General features: G+C 40.8%; 1 protein-coding gene across 11 annotated transcripts in view; it reads right to left on the reverse strand.

The window, feature by feature from the left end:
- Positions 1 to 470: 470 nt before the first annotated feature.
- BBX (BBX high mobility group box domain containing) overlaps positions 471 to 16,045 on the reverse strand; it is a 198,007-nt gene continuing 182,432 nt past the window's right edge. For all 11 annotated transcript variants that reach the window (XM_090058208.1, XM_090058178.1, XM_090058199.1 and 8 more), the window contains 2 exons: positions 15,683 to 15,875; positions 471 to 9,363 (listed from right to left, as the gene is read on the reverse strand). In XM_090058208.1, the coding sequence (XP_089914334.1) occupies positions 9,276 to 9,363; positions 15,683 to 15,875 (281 nt within the window). In that variant the 3' untranslated portion in view covers positions 471 to 9,275. The remainder of the gene's footprint in view (positions 9,364 to 15,682; positions 15,876 to 16,045) is intronic.

Genomic DNA, 16,045 nt, shown 5'->3' on the forward strand with positions numbered 1-16,045 from the left:
ACATTCACATGTAGCATGTCCTCAGAAAAATGTACCTGGATATTAATTTAACAAAGGAACCAGAGGCATTTAAAATGATATTAAAAAATGCTACAATTGGCTTAAAGTATTAGAGGCCAGCATTCAATCAACTTTAGTTATGAACTAATTTAACTGGTTTGGTTCTTGAGTTTCTTTTAAATCAGCTTGCCTTCAAGGACTGAGAAATAGGATGCTTTTGAGCACTACTATACATGAAATAAGATGCTGTCTGACTTAAAATAGATTACAATTTCAGCTGCTATAAAAACCGATGGAGATAGGCCAAGGAACTTCTGCTGAAGATCTAATATACATGCCAACCTCATGAAAGGCAACTAATGAAGGAAAGCTGTAGCTGAACTGTAGACTAAATCTTGAAAAATTATTGTAACTTCAAATTCTTACAGATTCTGTGCCAGAAATAGTCTATAAAAGAAGCTCACACTGAATAAGATGGTAGGCTTTGTATCTTACAAGTTTTATTTTTGAAAAAAGGAAACAAAACCAAAATCAAAACAAAACAAAACTTTGCAGCAAATATATAATGTATCATGTTTTGTTACAAAGTGCTAGTGTCCTGCTGAGGATCTGACTGTCCCATGATGTTTAGATTGGTTATGGAATGCTTGAGTATACTTTTGTATTCACTTTATGATTTTGTACTTGGAAAAAATCTGATGTAATAGGAGGATTAGCTGCACATCAAAAGACATGGACAGTAAATAGTGGAAAACTAGATCATCAGGGTAGAATGTCAGCATTTTGATAGGTGACTACAGCAGGATGAAATGGGTTTTTCCCCATATTGTCACAAACCAATGCACGTATCTACCTTACCTGACAGTTAGAATGTAAATATAATGCCATGCAACTGGAAGAAGCAATGCAAGTGAAAGCTGGGTTTCAAATCGTCTGCCCTTGGGAGTCAACCGAAAATACATTTCAAGACGTTTTGGTGGCAAGGACAAAATGCAAGCAGGCAAGAGAGACTGAACTGGAGTAATGAAACAAAGACAATAATGCTGAACTGAGAAAAAAAAAAGATGGTGATTTTAACTTCCCTGATATGTCAGACAATAGGGTGTGAAAGGTTTAGGAATTCTCTTTGTAAGAAGATAAACCCTTGGCAATTTTTGCTGATTGTGACAAGCCCTTCCTTTTCCACAGGATAGTTTTGTGCCCCTACTGTTGAGCATAGCTGATTAAATCCTAATATTCATTTTTGATTCAGGTCAGTGCTGTTCTGACTGATATAAAGGATTTTAATAAAAGCACCTTCTGTGGTCACTTGATGACATGCACATTTGTAACTGCTGTCCTCTTTCACCGTAGTCGGAGCATTACGTTCCATCTCCACCAAGGGCACCGTCTTGCATTCCTTGCACATCAAAAACATCCCAATAAAATCAATGGTGTTTTGGGTGCGTGAGGAGTGGTGGATTGGACCCTGAAAATCTAAGTCATCTAGCATGTGCAAGGGGAAAAACTGTGCAGATTGGAAACAGCTCAAGTTCAAATGGAGCCAAACTTGGCTCAAGCCCTGAGGCACTTCAACAACATAAGCAAGATACAGCAAGTCTCATTTTGGTGTAGAAGAATCAGTTTTTAAACGAATCCTTTAATGTCTAGGGCCTACAAATGAAGCAAGGGCTCTGTTACTTAAAGGTGATTTAAGCCAATTTTGTGTGGGCTGTAGATGAAATTTGTGAGCAGGCCTGGAAGACAAAAATCCAATGAGCAAGAGAGACAAGCCTGATTCTCTGCTGCTGCTACTCCAGGGCAACATGGTTTAACTTGAGTGAATTCAATGAAACTTCATCAGCATAAACCCGCTGTAAAGGTCTGATCTCAAACACATGCAGGTGCATGAGATGCAAACCTGTTCAGGTCAGCTGGGATTTTTCAAAAGGTGCTGGGTGGGACCCAATAATCTTTAGAAGAAATGACAGTCTAAACTAATTCAATTCAGGCACGTTTTCCTACTCCAGCAATATCTGAGTTCTGCCAGCATTGTTTCATCTAGGACTTGATCTTGAAGCACGTGAAGTATCACAGAAGCTCAATTTTTACCATATTTAACTGTATCCATTCATTTTGAATGGGAAATTATTTACAAGCACATAGTGGACAGCTAAAATAGAGGGAACAAAGAAATCTATTTAGAGGTCTTTTTCAAATATTTCAAATATTTTATTAAATATTTTATTCAGTTTCATGATCACAGTTAATGTACTTTAGCATGTTATGCACATGACTTAACATGTGCACTTTAAAAATATCAAATTAGGTAAAAGTTTTTGAAAGAAAGAATGACATTTTATAAATGTGCTTATTGACTTTAACTACATACATCTAGGAAGGAAATCCCTCTGCTATGCCATTGGCTGGAGATAAGGTATTACAAAGCATGTTTACAGCAAACAAGACAGAGAATAAAGCCAAATTATGGGCCAAAAAAATCAGTAGAATTATGTGGGAGAGTGAAGGTGGAAAGATTGGGCCCTGTGAAAATAGGCAATAACAAGCCAGCAACATTTAAAATTGCTGACAGACTGAAAAACTTGACCGTCACAGCAAGGCTTGTTTAGGCACAGGATTTTCATAAGTGTCCAAGTGAGGCAGTCACAGGACTTCCATTTCTAACTCAGGTGTGCTTGTAAATCCCACCCTGGTTTGTGATGTGCAAGGAAAGACTGAAATCTATGAAAACAGAGTTCATAACATGGCATCAGAAAACCTCAGGTTATCTTAGGAGCCAACTCCTAAATAGAGAATATTTGGTTAACGGAGAAAAGGCTGCAGCTCACTGCACTCCACTCCATACACGGCTCTGTCCCCTTCAAAGCCCCAGGCACCAATTAAAAAATAACAGTGGGGGAGAGGGAGGCTGTTTTTAACTTCGGCCAGGTAGGTTAGAGTGTTATTGCAGGAAGCCTGGTTAGTCAAGGAATTAATTTGATAAGATATAAAGTAAAATGGATCCACTTCCACTTAAGTGTGCTGTGTGTCTGTCTGGTACTTGGTAGTAGTCAGAACTCAGTAATTACAGAGTAATTCTTTGGAAGAACTTAATGAGTGTTAGTCTATGTCACTATTTTTAAACATAACAAGAATTAAGGTCCCAATGCAAGAAAATGTCTCTAATCAGAACAGCACACAAGCATATGCTTCACTGTAAGCACAGTGAGGTCTAGTCCATGACTATGACTCTACATGCTAAATAGTAATAACAGTGCCGTCCTGGGGAAAGGATCTACTTAAGTATAAGTTTGGATGCTTTGATGAAGTGGAACCAAACAATGGGCCTCTGGACTGCGGCATTCAAGGACCAACAGAAAGACAAGTTTAAGCTACAGCAAATATCTGCCTGTGGTCTTCCATGGAAGTGTTAATTTAATAAAGTTAGCAAGATTATCATGGTATTTAGGCAAGCAGTGTAAACCTCACTAATTTCTGTACTGGAAAATTGAGGGAAAGAAGTAAACTTCTCTACCACAGCCTAACTGCATTAGTTTTTTTTGCTGCCCCCCCCCATGAATATGATTCGAAGCTCTGACAGATGCGGACAATGATTTCACAATGATATAGATTAGTGAGAATTAATGCCAAGAAAAATTACAGTAATATGACAGATCCCTAGCAGCTCTACACTCTGGCAAAAATGCACAGCAAATAGCATCTGATGGATAAAACAGTTTGAAGTGTGAGTTGCTGAATTATATTTTTTGGCAACATCCTGAAAGAAAACGTAATGCAGAATATGTTTTGAAAGGAACTTTTGGACTGCTGCATTACTTTGGGAATATCTGAAGTCAACTATCTGACAAGATCTAATTTCTGTTGTGAATACAGCCTCATTGACCCAACATGAGAATATCTCTCAAACCAGAATGCACAGAATAACAATGTAACATCAACATAAACAGCATGGCTACCACCGTAGTGACCTTTACACCATTCCCTCCATAAGAAGCTTGTTCTTCAAAAGGAAAATTATACAGTAATGGTATCAATGGCTGAGCAGGCTGTAGGGTGAGGGCTAACAGCCAAAAGAAGTTAAACTAAAGCAGTCCAGTAGAGGTAGCCTTATTAAAATCAATATTAAACAAGGGAGTGCAGACAAGAATCAACAGCATCACAACTCTATTTCTTGACTTTTCTATTTTGTTCTTTTCCAGGCCCCCTTTTGTCACCACCACCTTGCCTGGTTGAGAGGAGGCCGTTTCCTAGGCCATTGTTAAAACAGACCCACTACAGACGTTCTCTTCAGCTCATTCCAGAATACAGTAGCTAAATAGGCAGCAGAAATTAGAACTACTTCACATTAATACCTTGCACTAAAAGATGTATTCTTTAAAAATAAAGGTGTTTTTCTGCCTAATGCACTCCCTTCTGCTGGTGCACTACAGGTCTCATGGGTTTTTAATAAGGATTGCTAGTGCAGCTTGCTCACCAGCATTGTGCGACTCAAGCAAAGTGACAACCAATTAAAGAAAAAAAGGATGTCAGGTGGCATTTCAATTAGAGATGCACCGATATATTGGTGACATATCAGAGCGGCAGCAATAAATTAAAGAAAATCCATATCATCAGTCATTGGCTTTTTTTGGCTGGTGTAGCCAATAACGTCACCAATAAATACAATATGCCATCTGGCCGGGGCCCCTGAACACCACGTGCATGTGCACAGCTGTATGCATGTACATGGCCAGGAATGAAGCCAGGCAGTGTGGAGAGCAGCACCCTGCACCTAAGTCTGTGGATGGGCAGGGGCGTGGGGGGCCAAATCAAGGCCCCCACAATGAGGAAGGGAGTGGGGCAGGGACTGAGAGCATGGCTCAGCCAGGGCAGTAAGTGGGACCCTGGGGCCAGGGCAGGGAACAGAACAGAGCTGCAGGCAACTTGTCCAGGACCACGGGGGGGTGCTTCCTTGTCACTGAATGCACACCCGAGGGAGGCATGGGGTGGCATGTGAACCCCCCCACCCCCCCCCCCCCTTATTTGTGCACACAGTGGAGGTGGGCTGCCCACTGTGGGCTCAGGGCTCTCCGCCCTGCTGTCTTTGCCCAGGAGCTGTGTGCTGGATGTGTCCCCTGCCCTTCCGGCAGCAGAAGACACAACTTGCTGCTGACACCACTGCTTGAAGGGCAGGGGACACGATGCTGCCAGTGCAGGGCTCCTGCAGCAAAGGCAGCCAAATGGAGAGCCCCAAGCCCACAGCAGGCAGCCTGCTTCTACCTGCACCCCACTCGGCTGTGCTCCAGTTAGAAGTGCCCCCATGCTTAAAAGTGGTGGTGGCAGCAACTTGAACTAAAGCTCATTCAATGAGCTTTAGTTCAAACACCCCTGCTGCCATTTTTAAGCGCCGGGACGCTGATCCCCTGGAAGTGTCACCCACAGCTCTGCCCTGGCCTGGCCCCAGGGTCCCACTCACTGCCCTGGCTGGACAACACCCCGTGCTCCACTCCCTCACTGTGGGGGCCTCAATCTGCCCCATGACACTGCTTCCTTCCCCTACACCTCTTCCCCTTCACAGACTTACCTGCAGGGTGCTGCTCCCCATGCTGCCTGGCTGTGCTCCTGTAAATTGGTTATGAGTATCAGCTGATACTCCTGGTGAATAATAGGCTATTGGTGTCAGCCAAGGGAATCCTTATTGGTGCACCCCTAGTTTCAATACTGGCTCAGGTACTTCTATCAATCCCTTCTTCTAGCACCTTTGCCCAGCACAATGCTTATTTGTCATTTTGAAAAAGTCATGCGCCAATGCCATCAATTGGGAATAGAAACTAATAAAAGAAAAGTTTTAAGTTTCTGACTTTGGGACACTGTAGTAGCATAAGAGCGCATTCAATCATCTTAAATAAATATATTCTATTTCTGGAATCACAGCATGTTCAAGAGAATAATTACTGCAATAATTACAGCAGAGTTTAATCTCCATAATGGTTTTGATCAATTTTGGTCTAATATCTGGAAAATAACCTAATGTGCGTGCGTGTGTGGAGAGGGGAGGGAGGGTTGTTAAGAACCTGCATCTCAAAATACCTTGCAGAATGTTTTTTCCCATAATCATATACAGTACTAATAAAATTAAAAAAAAATATTACAGTAATTTTCTCCCAGCTGCTTATGTCTGTAGCTTCAGCTACTATAATATATTTTGTATACCTCAAAACTACATGTGAAATATCAAAGATAACTAAATAAATAAAAAGCCAAGGAAAACTGGGACAGTACTGCCTTTATACACTTGAGACAAGATTTCCCACTCCCATCCAGAAGTCATAGAGGAGGACTAAGATAATCAGGGTTTTTTTTGTTTTTTGTTTTTTTTTTTTAAAGGAAAGATTTATACACAGGTTCAGATCCAGAAATTAAAGGTTAAATGCATAAATATTGATGGTTTTAGCTAGGTTAGAAAGGGTTCAGTAAAGTATGATACAACATAATCAGAAAAAACAAAGCAGAAAAAGTATCATATTTTGGTTTTCTTGAGATATACATAAGGTGCAACAATTTCTTCTCTAGAGGCATTTGTGGACACATGTCAATGGGTGACAGTGTTTGCTGGTATACTGAAGTACACACCGTAGCAATAATGATTTTCCAAAATGAAAGGAATTGAAAATAACACACAAATTATAAAGAAAAGAAAAGCAAAAAGAAAAAGAAAAGCCAACCCAATACAGTAAAATGTTGGTCTGAAGTTTTGTTATGCTAACAAATGTTACCTGAAAATACAGATACCCCTTTCTAGTAGATTCAGGAAAAGATCTAGCTACTGAAATCAAGACTTCACTCAGAGAACCAAAGGCAAATGTCTAGTGAACTATATAGCTTTGCAGGATTTCTGCTACTCTCAGTGCCTAACCGCTTAAAAATTAAGCATATCTACAAAAAGGTTTATAAGTATCTGAAAACAGTCATATCCAGTAAATTGACCCAATCCCACCCCCTGTCTAAGGGAAAGTTAAGGAAAAGCAGATCAAGTAAGATATTAATTCACATAGAAAAAAGTAATCTTTTTTTGTTTCTTTTAAAAAAGGTACCATTAATATACAGAAATATCTTAAGGAACAATATTGAAATTTAAGTTGAAGGAGTATGGGGTGCTCTGGCAAAAATATATCTATTCTAAGGGTTTCTAGAGAAATAAGTTAGTACCATTGTCAACGTGAATGGCCTGCACTATAAGATATTTGGATTTCAGCTAATTATAATTTATAAAGTGGTCCAAAACTCCAACTGCCACCGTGCTATGACCTGACAGTTTTAAAATGCTGACAGTTTTTTCATTGCGTTAAAATAATTTAGAAAATATTAATAACATTTTATTAAAAATAGTACTGTAGGCTAAAATGGCGTAGCTGGGGGCTCTTTACCAGTCTTATTTTTACCTGAATTTTCAAAAAAGCCTTTTAAACTTACAACTTCGTTATTTCCTTTTTCTCCCCTTTCTCTAATACATGCATCTTTGAGGGTGCTGTATTAAATGAGATTTACCCAGCTATCCGCTTTTGAATAACTCTTCATCACTAGTTACAACTCATGTGGTATGTTGTACATTATTTTCCAGCACTGAAACCAAAGACTTGTACTTACATCTACAACGATGAAAGGCTAAATCTAATAAGTATTAATAGAGTTACTGTCCATATGGCTATTACATCAAAATAACCCCAGAAACATATTTTCAATTCAGTCAAGTATAAATAAGAATGCCTGATAGAACCATGTAAACTCTCATTGTTTAAAGACTTAAGTTAAAGAACTTCAAACTCAACCTAATACTATCAAAAATTCAGCCAGTATGACGAAGACCAATAGAAAATTATTGCTGGGGACCAATTTGGTAACTCTTTGTGCTATGATGCAAAAAGTAGGGAGAAATCTTGTGCTATTGAAGAACCCTGTTGATTTTCTAAGTCTAGGAGTCATTTCTAATAACAATTTTGCATTTGTTGGTAGCAAACAACTGCCTGGATTATACAGCATTTTAAGTCAAGATAGTGAAGATGCAGGCCAAGTGATACACTTGGTCTGACTTTTGGGATGTTCTTGTAAAAGCAGAATACAAAAACCAAACAAAAGCGAAGACAGGAAACTGGCAGGTGGACCTCTGCCGAAATTTAGTCAAACATTATTCTTCTGTCACGGCTTACTTGCATACAACTCACCCACCTTACGAACACAAACTATAATAGTCTCTTTAAACAACCTACTAGTTCAATTTAGACTGTGCATAGCAATTACAACAATGCCAGTGTCTGTAAGAGTTATATGTATTGGTGTGCATGTATATTGAAAAGTCATGTTTTCAAGGTTTTCAGAACAGCTAAGTAATACTAAGGTCACTTCTGAACAATGTATCTGTAGTACTTTTTTTGTTGTTTTTGTTTATATGAACAATCCACCCAGTCATTTAGACCTCTATTTAAAAAGAAAGGAGCCCTCTCCAAGGCATGAAAGACAAGTCAATTGTTTGCAGTACCATTCTTTCCTTACATCACCTCTTTTTCTAATGCAAATCTTCCTGGTTATTCCATGCTAAATTTCAAAGAAAAAAAAACCATAGCCTGTCAGAATTTTTGCCAGTAAACTCTACCACTCTGGTGGCAAATATAAAAGTGCAGAACATCTGGACCACATGGCTGCACAAACACCGCTAACAATGGTACATATGTCCATGCTGCCTTGAGTTCTCCGGAACAGATTTTAAATTCATTCTACAATATAAATGTAGGCATAACCTATTATATAAACCATCTTAGAACTTAAATCTTCATGTACAAAAAAGACTAAGAATATCTAATAATAACTAGTGCAGTGCGTCAGGTTTTTTTTTTTCTTCTTTTTCTGTATTTTTGTTTAGAATAACTAGATATTATATGAAACTAGTTTTCCATACTCTCTGGTTGGTAAAGGAGATGCTGTGTGAGCTACAGTAAAGGCAGCCTTTTTCATGTAAACCACCTATTTACCGTTTAAAAGCCTTCAATAGAAAGCAAGCTCCAGGATCATTCCATGTTCATTATTAGACAAATAACACCACCCTCTTACATACTGGGTTCCGATTGGAGGACCTGGCCCAAGTTGCTAAGTTCTGGCTTCCAGTGAAATCTGGGCCAGTCAGAGCAATAAGCACTTGTTTGCAGTCTATATTTTCCATCATATGGACTGACTAGCTTCCCTTGGTAAAGACAAGGCTAGGATATTAGGTAAAGCACGACATTTTACAATAAAGTGGAGCATCACTGGTCAGCACAGGATATAAGCACTGGAGCCTGAGACATTTCTTTTGGCTGTCCATCATGTGGGAGAGGTGTGGCCCTCTGACTTCTGCAAAAGAAGAAAGAAAAGCCACCTGTAATCATCAGCAGAATGTAAGGAAGAATTATCAAAGAACAGAAAGGATGACACTCTGTGGATGAAGTGCATTCACAGCATTATGATGTCATATATTACTGTAACTTTATTACTGTATCGTAAACCTCTGCTGCTATTGTTTCCCTTAACATCACTGGGTTATATTATATATTGCCTATTTTAAGGCATGCTACACAGCAAGAAAACAGCCACACAAACATCCTCTTGATAGAACCCAATATAATGTAAAATATTTGAAGTCAAGAGGAACAACTCTTAATCATGTCTGACTAAGACAAATGCCCACGAGAATCCAGCTAATATATTAAGTACTGCCACTGATACCATTAGTGGCACCAAGAACTCTGAAAAACAGGGTACTGCTTACTTGCTTGAAGAGATTGTTGCTATGTGTTACCTGTCAGCTATATGTTCTTGGGGAACCCCGGCACAGTGCCCAGCCTGTCTGACTCACAAAGGACTCACCACCACGCTCCCACCTCTGCCTGAAAGGATTTACAAAAGACAATGACGATGCAGTGGGAGGCGCACCTAAATCCCCCCAGGCAAGGGTGACAGGAGTAAAGCAACTCCCCATGTCTCATTTACATGGGAGATGGAACCGGATGGCAATTCATCTACATGAGAGATGGGGCAAGAAAGCACCTTCATCAGCATTCAGGATGGAGGACAGAGATTCCAAGGAGAGGACCTCACTGAACTCTGGGACCAGAAAAGCAGGGGAGCACTGCATGACAGGGGATCCCTGCTCCAAATGCTAATCAACCCAGATCTGCACACATCCCGCTCAGCATTTATCAGACCAATACTAGTAATGACTCCTTTACTGGTACCCAAAACACTGAATCTGCTTGTCTGTGTTGTAAGCTCCCTCTGAGTGATGCCACCCATGGCCAGGGGTGATCAGTTCCTATTATCCAGCACAGGAGCCACCGTTTACCCATAAGCAAACCTAGTGTTCTCCCTTAAGCCATTGTTAGTCCTCTACAAACCCCCTACCCAAGCTCTAGTTTCTGTCCAGGTGCTTGGATCCAAAAGCTGCACCAGTTCCACTCCTTTTCTGCCTGGAATCCCTCCACTAGTCATGCTGAGGGCTCTGCCTGTCTGCAAGCTCCAACATACACTGGGAACCTTGGCTAGTTCAAGCTTCGCTAAGTGGTGAGACCCCACATCTTTCTCTCTCTCTCTCTGACTCCAGGAACCTGACTTTTACTCTCTTACTCCAGGCACAGCTTTCTAAACTTGACTTTTGCTGATCAAACTTGAGCTAGACTTCCCCAAATCCCTAACTGAAACTATGTAATATTGTAACTGTTTTATTTGTCTCTCTTGTATGGCTATTACTACTGGTATCATCATAAGTTCATATATCTGGCAATAAATAACTTTTATGGTCAAGCTGGTTGCTATACTCTCTCTGAACCTCACTTACATTACACACTTCCTTCCCCTGGACCTCCCCATTTGCTTTGCAGTAATGCTTATTCTGCCTAAGCTAAAGATCCCTGTAATCCCCCAAAACTATGGTGGGGTCTGCTCATCAAGGCAGTTACTACCAGGACCATTGTGACAAGAGATTGGGATGTACTGAGATTTGAGGCGCATGAGGGTATCAGCTGAAAGTGCCGATCGGACTCAGCCTGCTCAGACATACTCTGTTAGTGCGTGTGTATTGTGTCTAACTGCATTTATTATTGTCCTGCTGAAAGAACGAATGAACTGAGTTCAAGGCATATGAGGGTGTTACCCTGTCAATGCTGAATAACCTGGCGCAGCTCAGGCGTGCCCTGTTAATCTCTGTGTGTATATGTGTTTGAGTGAACCCAGCTCCACTAAACCCAAGTCCTGCAAGATAGCTCCATTGGGGGTGAGGACTTACAGAAGGGAGAGATACAGCTCCACACAGAAACACAAGTAACACAAACAGCACATTGATGGAATCACAGATTACCCAGAAACATACCCCTAATTAATGAACACACCCCAAAGTGACGGGCAAATCTAGTAACATATGCAAGGAAATATGCATTAAGTGTTACTACAAATTGATCCCCAAGTTTTAAGAAATGATGGTAAAATACACCACTAAGAACATCTCTATACTTCATACATTCCAGGAACAGTAAAACAAAAACTATTGAGCGTCCTACAGATAGCAAAGCATTTTGGTCTCCCTAAGATGCAACGTGAACTTTTCAAGATCTGATATTTCATCAACTGCAACTACAATGAAATGGTGGTTTTATATCAGTGCTAGTCTGCACATAATACCCATGAGCTGGGTTTCACAGAGATGAACTGCCAAAGAAGTCCATCTGTGCCAGAATGACATGCTGGTATTTAAACTGAATCACTGACGCAGATGGACTTTGAGATCTCATTTGCAGTTCACCTTTTAAATTTGAACAGATGGCACATCTTTGTTCTTTTTTTAATCAACAAAAAACAAAATATCACAAGTGAGTTCAAATATCTAGTAAGAAAACCTTTTGGGCCTAATTCTTCTCTGCACAAATATTTTTTAATTGCTTTAACAGTGTCAAGGTACCTTAAAGCAAGCGTGGGTGCAGATGTGTTCTGAACCCACTTAATGCTGCCACAGGGATATAAAGCAGCCTTAGTGCAAGAGAGAATCAGGCCCTTTGTACAGTGAAATCTAGTGATTCAGGGGATGTGGGTTTTAAAAAAACACCACTTCAATTTAGGGCTGATTAAATCCCCGTGTTTTGCACACACACCTGCCTCCCTGGCAGGGAAGGGAGGGTGAGCTGCTGGAGGGCAGAGCAGTCTCTGGGCTGCAGGAGGGGCTGACGCTTCCCTTCACAGCAGCAGCGCGCCCCCCCGCCCGTGGCACCCGCACACAAGCACCTGGCTTAGGCAGTCCCAGGGGGCACCACAGCCATGAAGGGAAGCACTGGACCCCTGCGCAGGTCAGGCAGGCTCCAAGGGGAGGAGAGAGAGAGAGAGAGATCAGGCTCACCTCTTTTCTTGGGCAGAGCCTTCCTGCAGAGCCACAAGGAGCCTGGTGCTATACTCCATGGCTGTAGGGGCAGCAAACTAGAACTCCCTGAAGGAGTGCCCCAAGTCATTAAAGGTGCATTACGCTGCCAAATTTCCTACAGCGGCTGGAATTAATGTGCAATATGCAATAGGCAGGCAAACACCAACACCATTAAAGCGGTGCAAAAGCATTTAGCTTGCTTTAAAGTGTCATGCATACATGCCCCTCATTTCATCTATACACAGCCTCAGTCACTGGGATAACTCACGTTTGGGCCTACTAGTGGGTGCACTGAATCCCTGCCAGAGTCTTACTGATTCATATACCAACTATATTAGTAAATTTATCATCTGTTAAACTGTAATAAATCATTTTTAAATGAACCTATATATTAAACCACAATGGATTTTGCTCCTGATTATTAGCCAGCTTAAAACAAGTCCTGCGTAGCACCTCTCAAGCCAGCCAATTCTTGAAGAGCACAGCCGCTCTACAGCTTTTCTTGGCTCAATAAGACATAGATAATCCACCATTCCATTATGTAGAAATATCTTTTGTTCTGACAGTAAATGCCCGTGAGAGTGCAAAGCAAAACTCTTTGATTATTTCACTTCCTCAAAATCACTGTTTTTGTGGTAAGAAACTGTATATTATGTGTTTATCTGTATAATTATTCAGTTCTCAGCTAGCAAGTGGGAGTATCCACACTTGGTATACTTTTTGTAACACATTTTTTCTTTCACGATAAAGTGTCATAAAGTTATTTATTTATTTTTTTTACTGGACATGTCTACATGAGCCCCCCCCCGAGCGCATATCATTTAGTACTTACTTTAGGAAATACTAAATGATGGTGCAGTAACAGCCATTACTGTGCCATCCCAATGACGCACAGTTATTTTTAGCAGCTATGTCGCTGTAGCAACGCACTATAGCGAGGTAGCTTGTTGCTAGGGCAACATAGCCTTAGAGTCACGGTTTGTAACCACTGACGCTGTGGCACCATAGCATCACGTGTAGATGCACCCACTGTGTCTCAATGTAGCATGAAAAATACATCCTGCAAAAAGTTAAAATCGTTAACTGCTGATAATTAGTCATTCATGGATGTATTTTCATTACTAATCCCCTTGGAGTGACGAATTAACCAGTTTGTACTGCATTTAATGATGTCGTGCTCTGGGTAACTAGAGCTGAACAGAAATATTCATACTGAAAACAAGGTTGCAGATTTCAGCCAAACTCTAATGAGAGTAGAACAGCATTTGTTTTCTACAGTCCCTGGGGCTCTGTAAAAATAATTAATAATTAAATACAGGCAACGAAACAAAGCAAGCTAAACAGAGCAACCTTCTAGCACTGCATTTATCTGCAGGACAAAGTAACAGCAGCTGATATTGGCAGGGCACCATGAAGACTAAGTTAGGGACATCAGATTCAAATTTATGTTTTGATTTTTTTTAGTTCTGCAAGAGATATTTGCCAAGACTGTATTCGGAAGGAGTCCTGAGGCCCTGTTTGGATAGGTGACTGGAAATTCAAGTTTGCAGCAGTAGCTGGACATGTGCCTGTGTATTTTTGAAACCATGAGCTACTACTACTGGAAGGAGAGGCGAAATAAATTGGGTTTGTATTAGAAAAACTGCCAAAAGAGAAAGGCTCCCAGATTTGTTTCACACGGGCACTGCAACAGGAGAAAAAGGGGATTGAGAACAAGGAGAAGTGAGGAGAATGAACAAGCTAAAGCAAACCCTTGCTCTCCCTCCTCCCCCAACATAAATCCGTATTTTAAACTGAAACTGGTGATACTGTCTAGACCAGAGGTGGCCAACCTGCAGCATGGGTGCCGCAAGTGGCATAGGCACTAGATAGTAACCTGTGTGGGGCATGTGGGAGATTAGAAAGGGGGCAGGCAGCACAGTAGCAGAAAGAGCAGAAAGCAGAGCAGAAAACCACATCAGGAGCACATGGCTGAGAGCAAAAAGCAGAGCAAAAAATTGGGCAGGGACAGAGATGGTATGCCACTTGGGGGCTGTAATAAAGAACAGAATCAGGCACTGCATTTCTCTAGGTCTTGGTCCTTGATATTACATAATATGTGAAATTATATATATAATCTGGTGACCAGATGAGGAAGATGTGGGTTCACAACTTTGCTCTCTTACCCATATGGTTTTCTGCAAGCACCAGAAGGCAAGCTACAATGAAAAAGGTGTGAAGGCATTTCTCTTCCAAAACAGTCTTTTAAAAAGCAAATGGCTTCTGCAGAAGGGAGCTACGATTCTGAAAAGGCTTTACCTAACATTTTGTTTGTGTGGCTGTGATGGCTCTCACACAGCCCTGAATATTCAAGCCATTTTTACTGAGAAGCTGAATCGTGGCTTGGCTACAAAGGTCAAGAGTCAGTGAGGCTGTCAACATGGTGAAGTGGTTTCTTGAGCTTCTGCCTCAACAAGAAGTTCTTAAGCAGTCTGTCTCTCAACCTCATGTGAAGGGAGGCAATACCATTCTTAAACAAACCCAGTGCTCCTTCACTGATTGTCAGCTGCTGCCAGGAAGGACCTGAGCTTACCTCAAATAGTAACCTGAAGCAACTACAACAAAAAAAGACCTCACTGCTGGCTGGCTATGTTCTCTCACAGCATTGCTCTGAAATGAGCATGAGAAGATCTGAACGATTCTGTGAACAGTTTACTCTGGGAGCAAAAGCAGCAGCCAAGACTTAGCAGGCTTTCTTAGAATGCTTCAGCTATATGAGATTTTGCAGATACTTTACCTCCTACTGAGCAATAGCATGAGAGTTTAAAGAAAAAAATGCAGTGTTCATCCAGAGTTGGCTTGAGGATTTGGCCTTCAAAGTTTTGTCTGCCTGTCTAGCTACCTGCTTCCCTCTCTCCCTCAAATCCCAGAGATGTGCAGTTTCTGCATACTATGACAGTTTAAACCTGCTTCACTCTGAGATGATAGATGGGAAAAACCAGTCTTCTAGAAACTTTGTCAGTGGGACTGAAAAGAACTCTGTAATCAGGCTAAACAACAGAATTAGTAGGCATCTTTAACAGGCAGCATCATTTTACTGACTTTATCATAAAAGATAACTGATAAATAAAGCCAATGTATACTTAAACCTACTAAGCCAGTACTAGGACACACTTGATCAGAAAGAACTCTCGAAAGAAACAAATGTCATTTAATTCAGATGTTGTGCAGTTCAAGTTCAAGAAGGCTACAATCTTTTTAAATAAATAAGGGAATGCCACTTATACTGACCTGTGTACATTTTCCATTGCTGCTACTTCTGCCAGAGCAGCAAGACTAAAGAATGCAGACACAGCTGGCATGTCCTGTGTAATACTATGAGTTTCTTTTGCTTCTGTGTTTCTCGAGCATTCACTGTTGCAATCCGTCTCTACACTTGACACTTTCTGGAGACTACCCTGTAGTAGCTCCTTTGGTTTTTCTTCTGAAATAAGAGAAGATAAACAGGTAAAAAAGGCAAGAAAGCAAGGGCTCTTATACACAATGAAAATTGCCCATTTTTGTGGTTTAATTGTATTACACTGTATATGTACTGGGTTTCTTTGTGATCTAAAGGAGTTTGTTGCACTGCAAACTAAGCCAAGCTGCATGCAT

This window comes from Crocodylus siamensis, chromosome 1 (assembly GCF_052110815.1).
Source record: "Crocodylus siamensis isolate JL-2025a chromosome 1, ASM5211081v1, whole genome shotgun sequence".
Classification (NCBI taxonomy): Eukaryota; Metazoa; Chordata; order Crocodylia; family Crocodylidae; genus Crocodylus; species Crocodylus siamensis.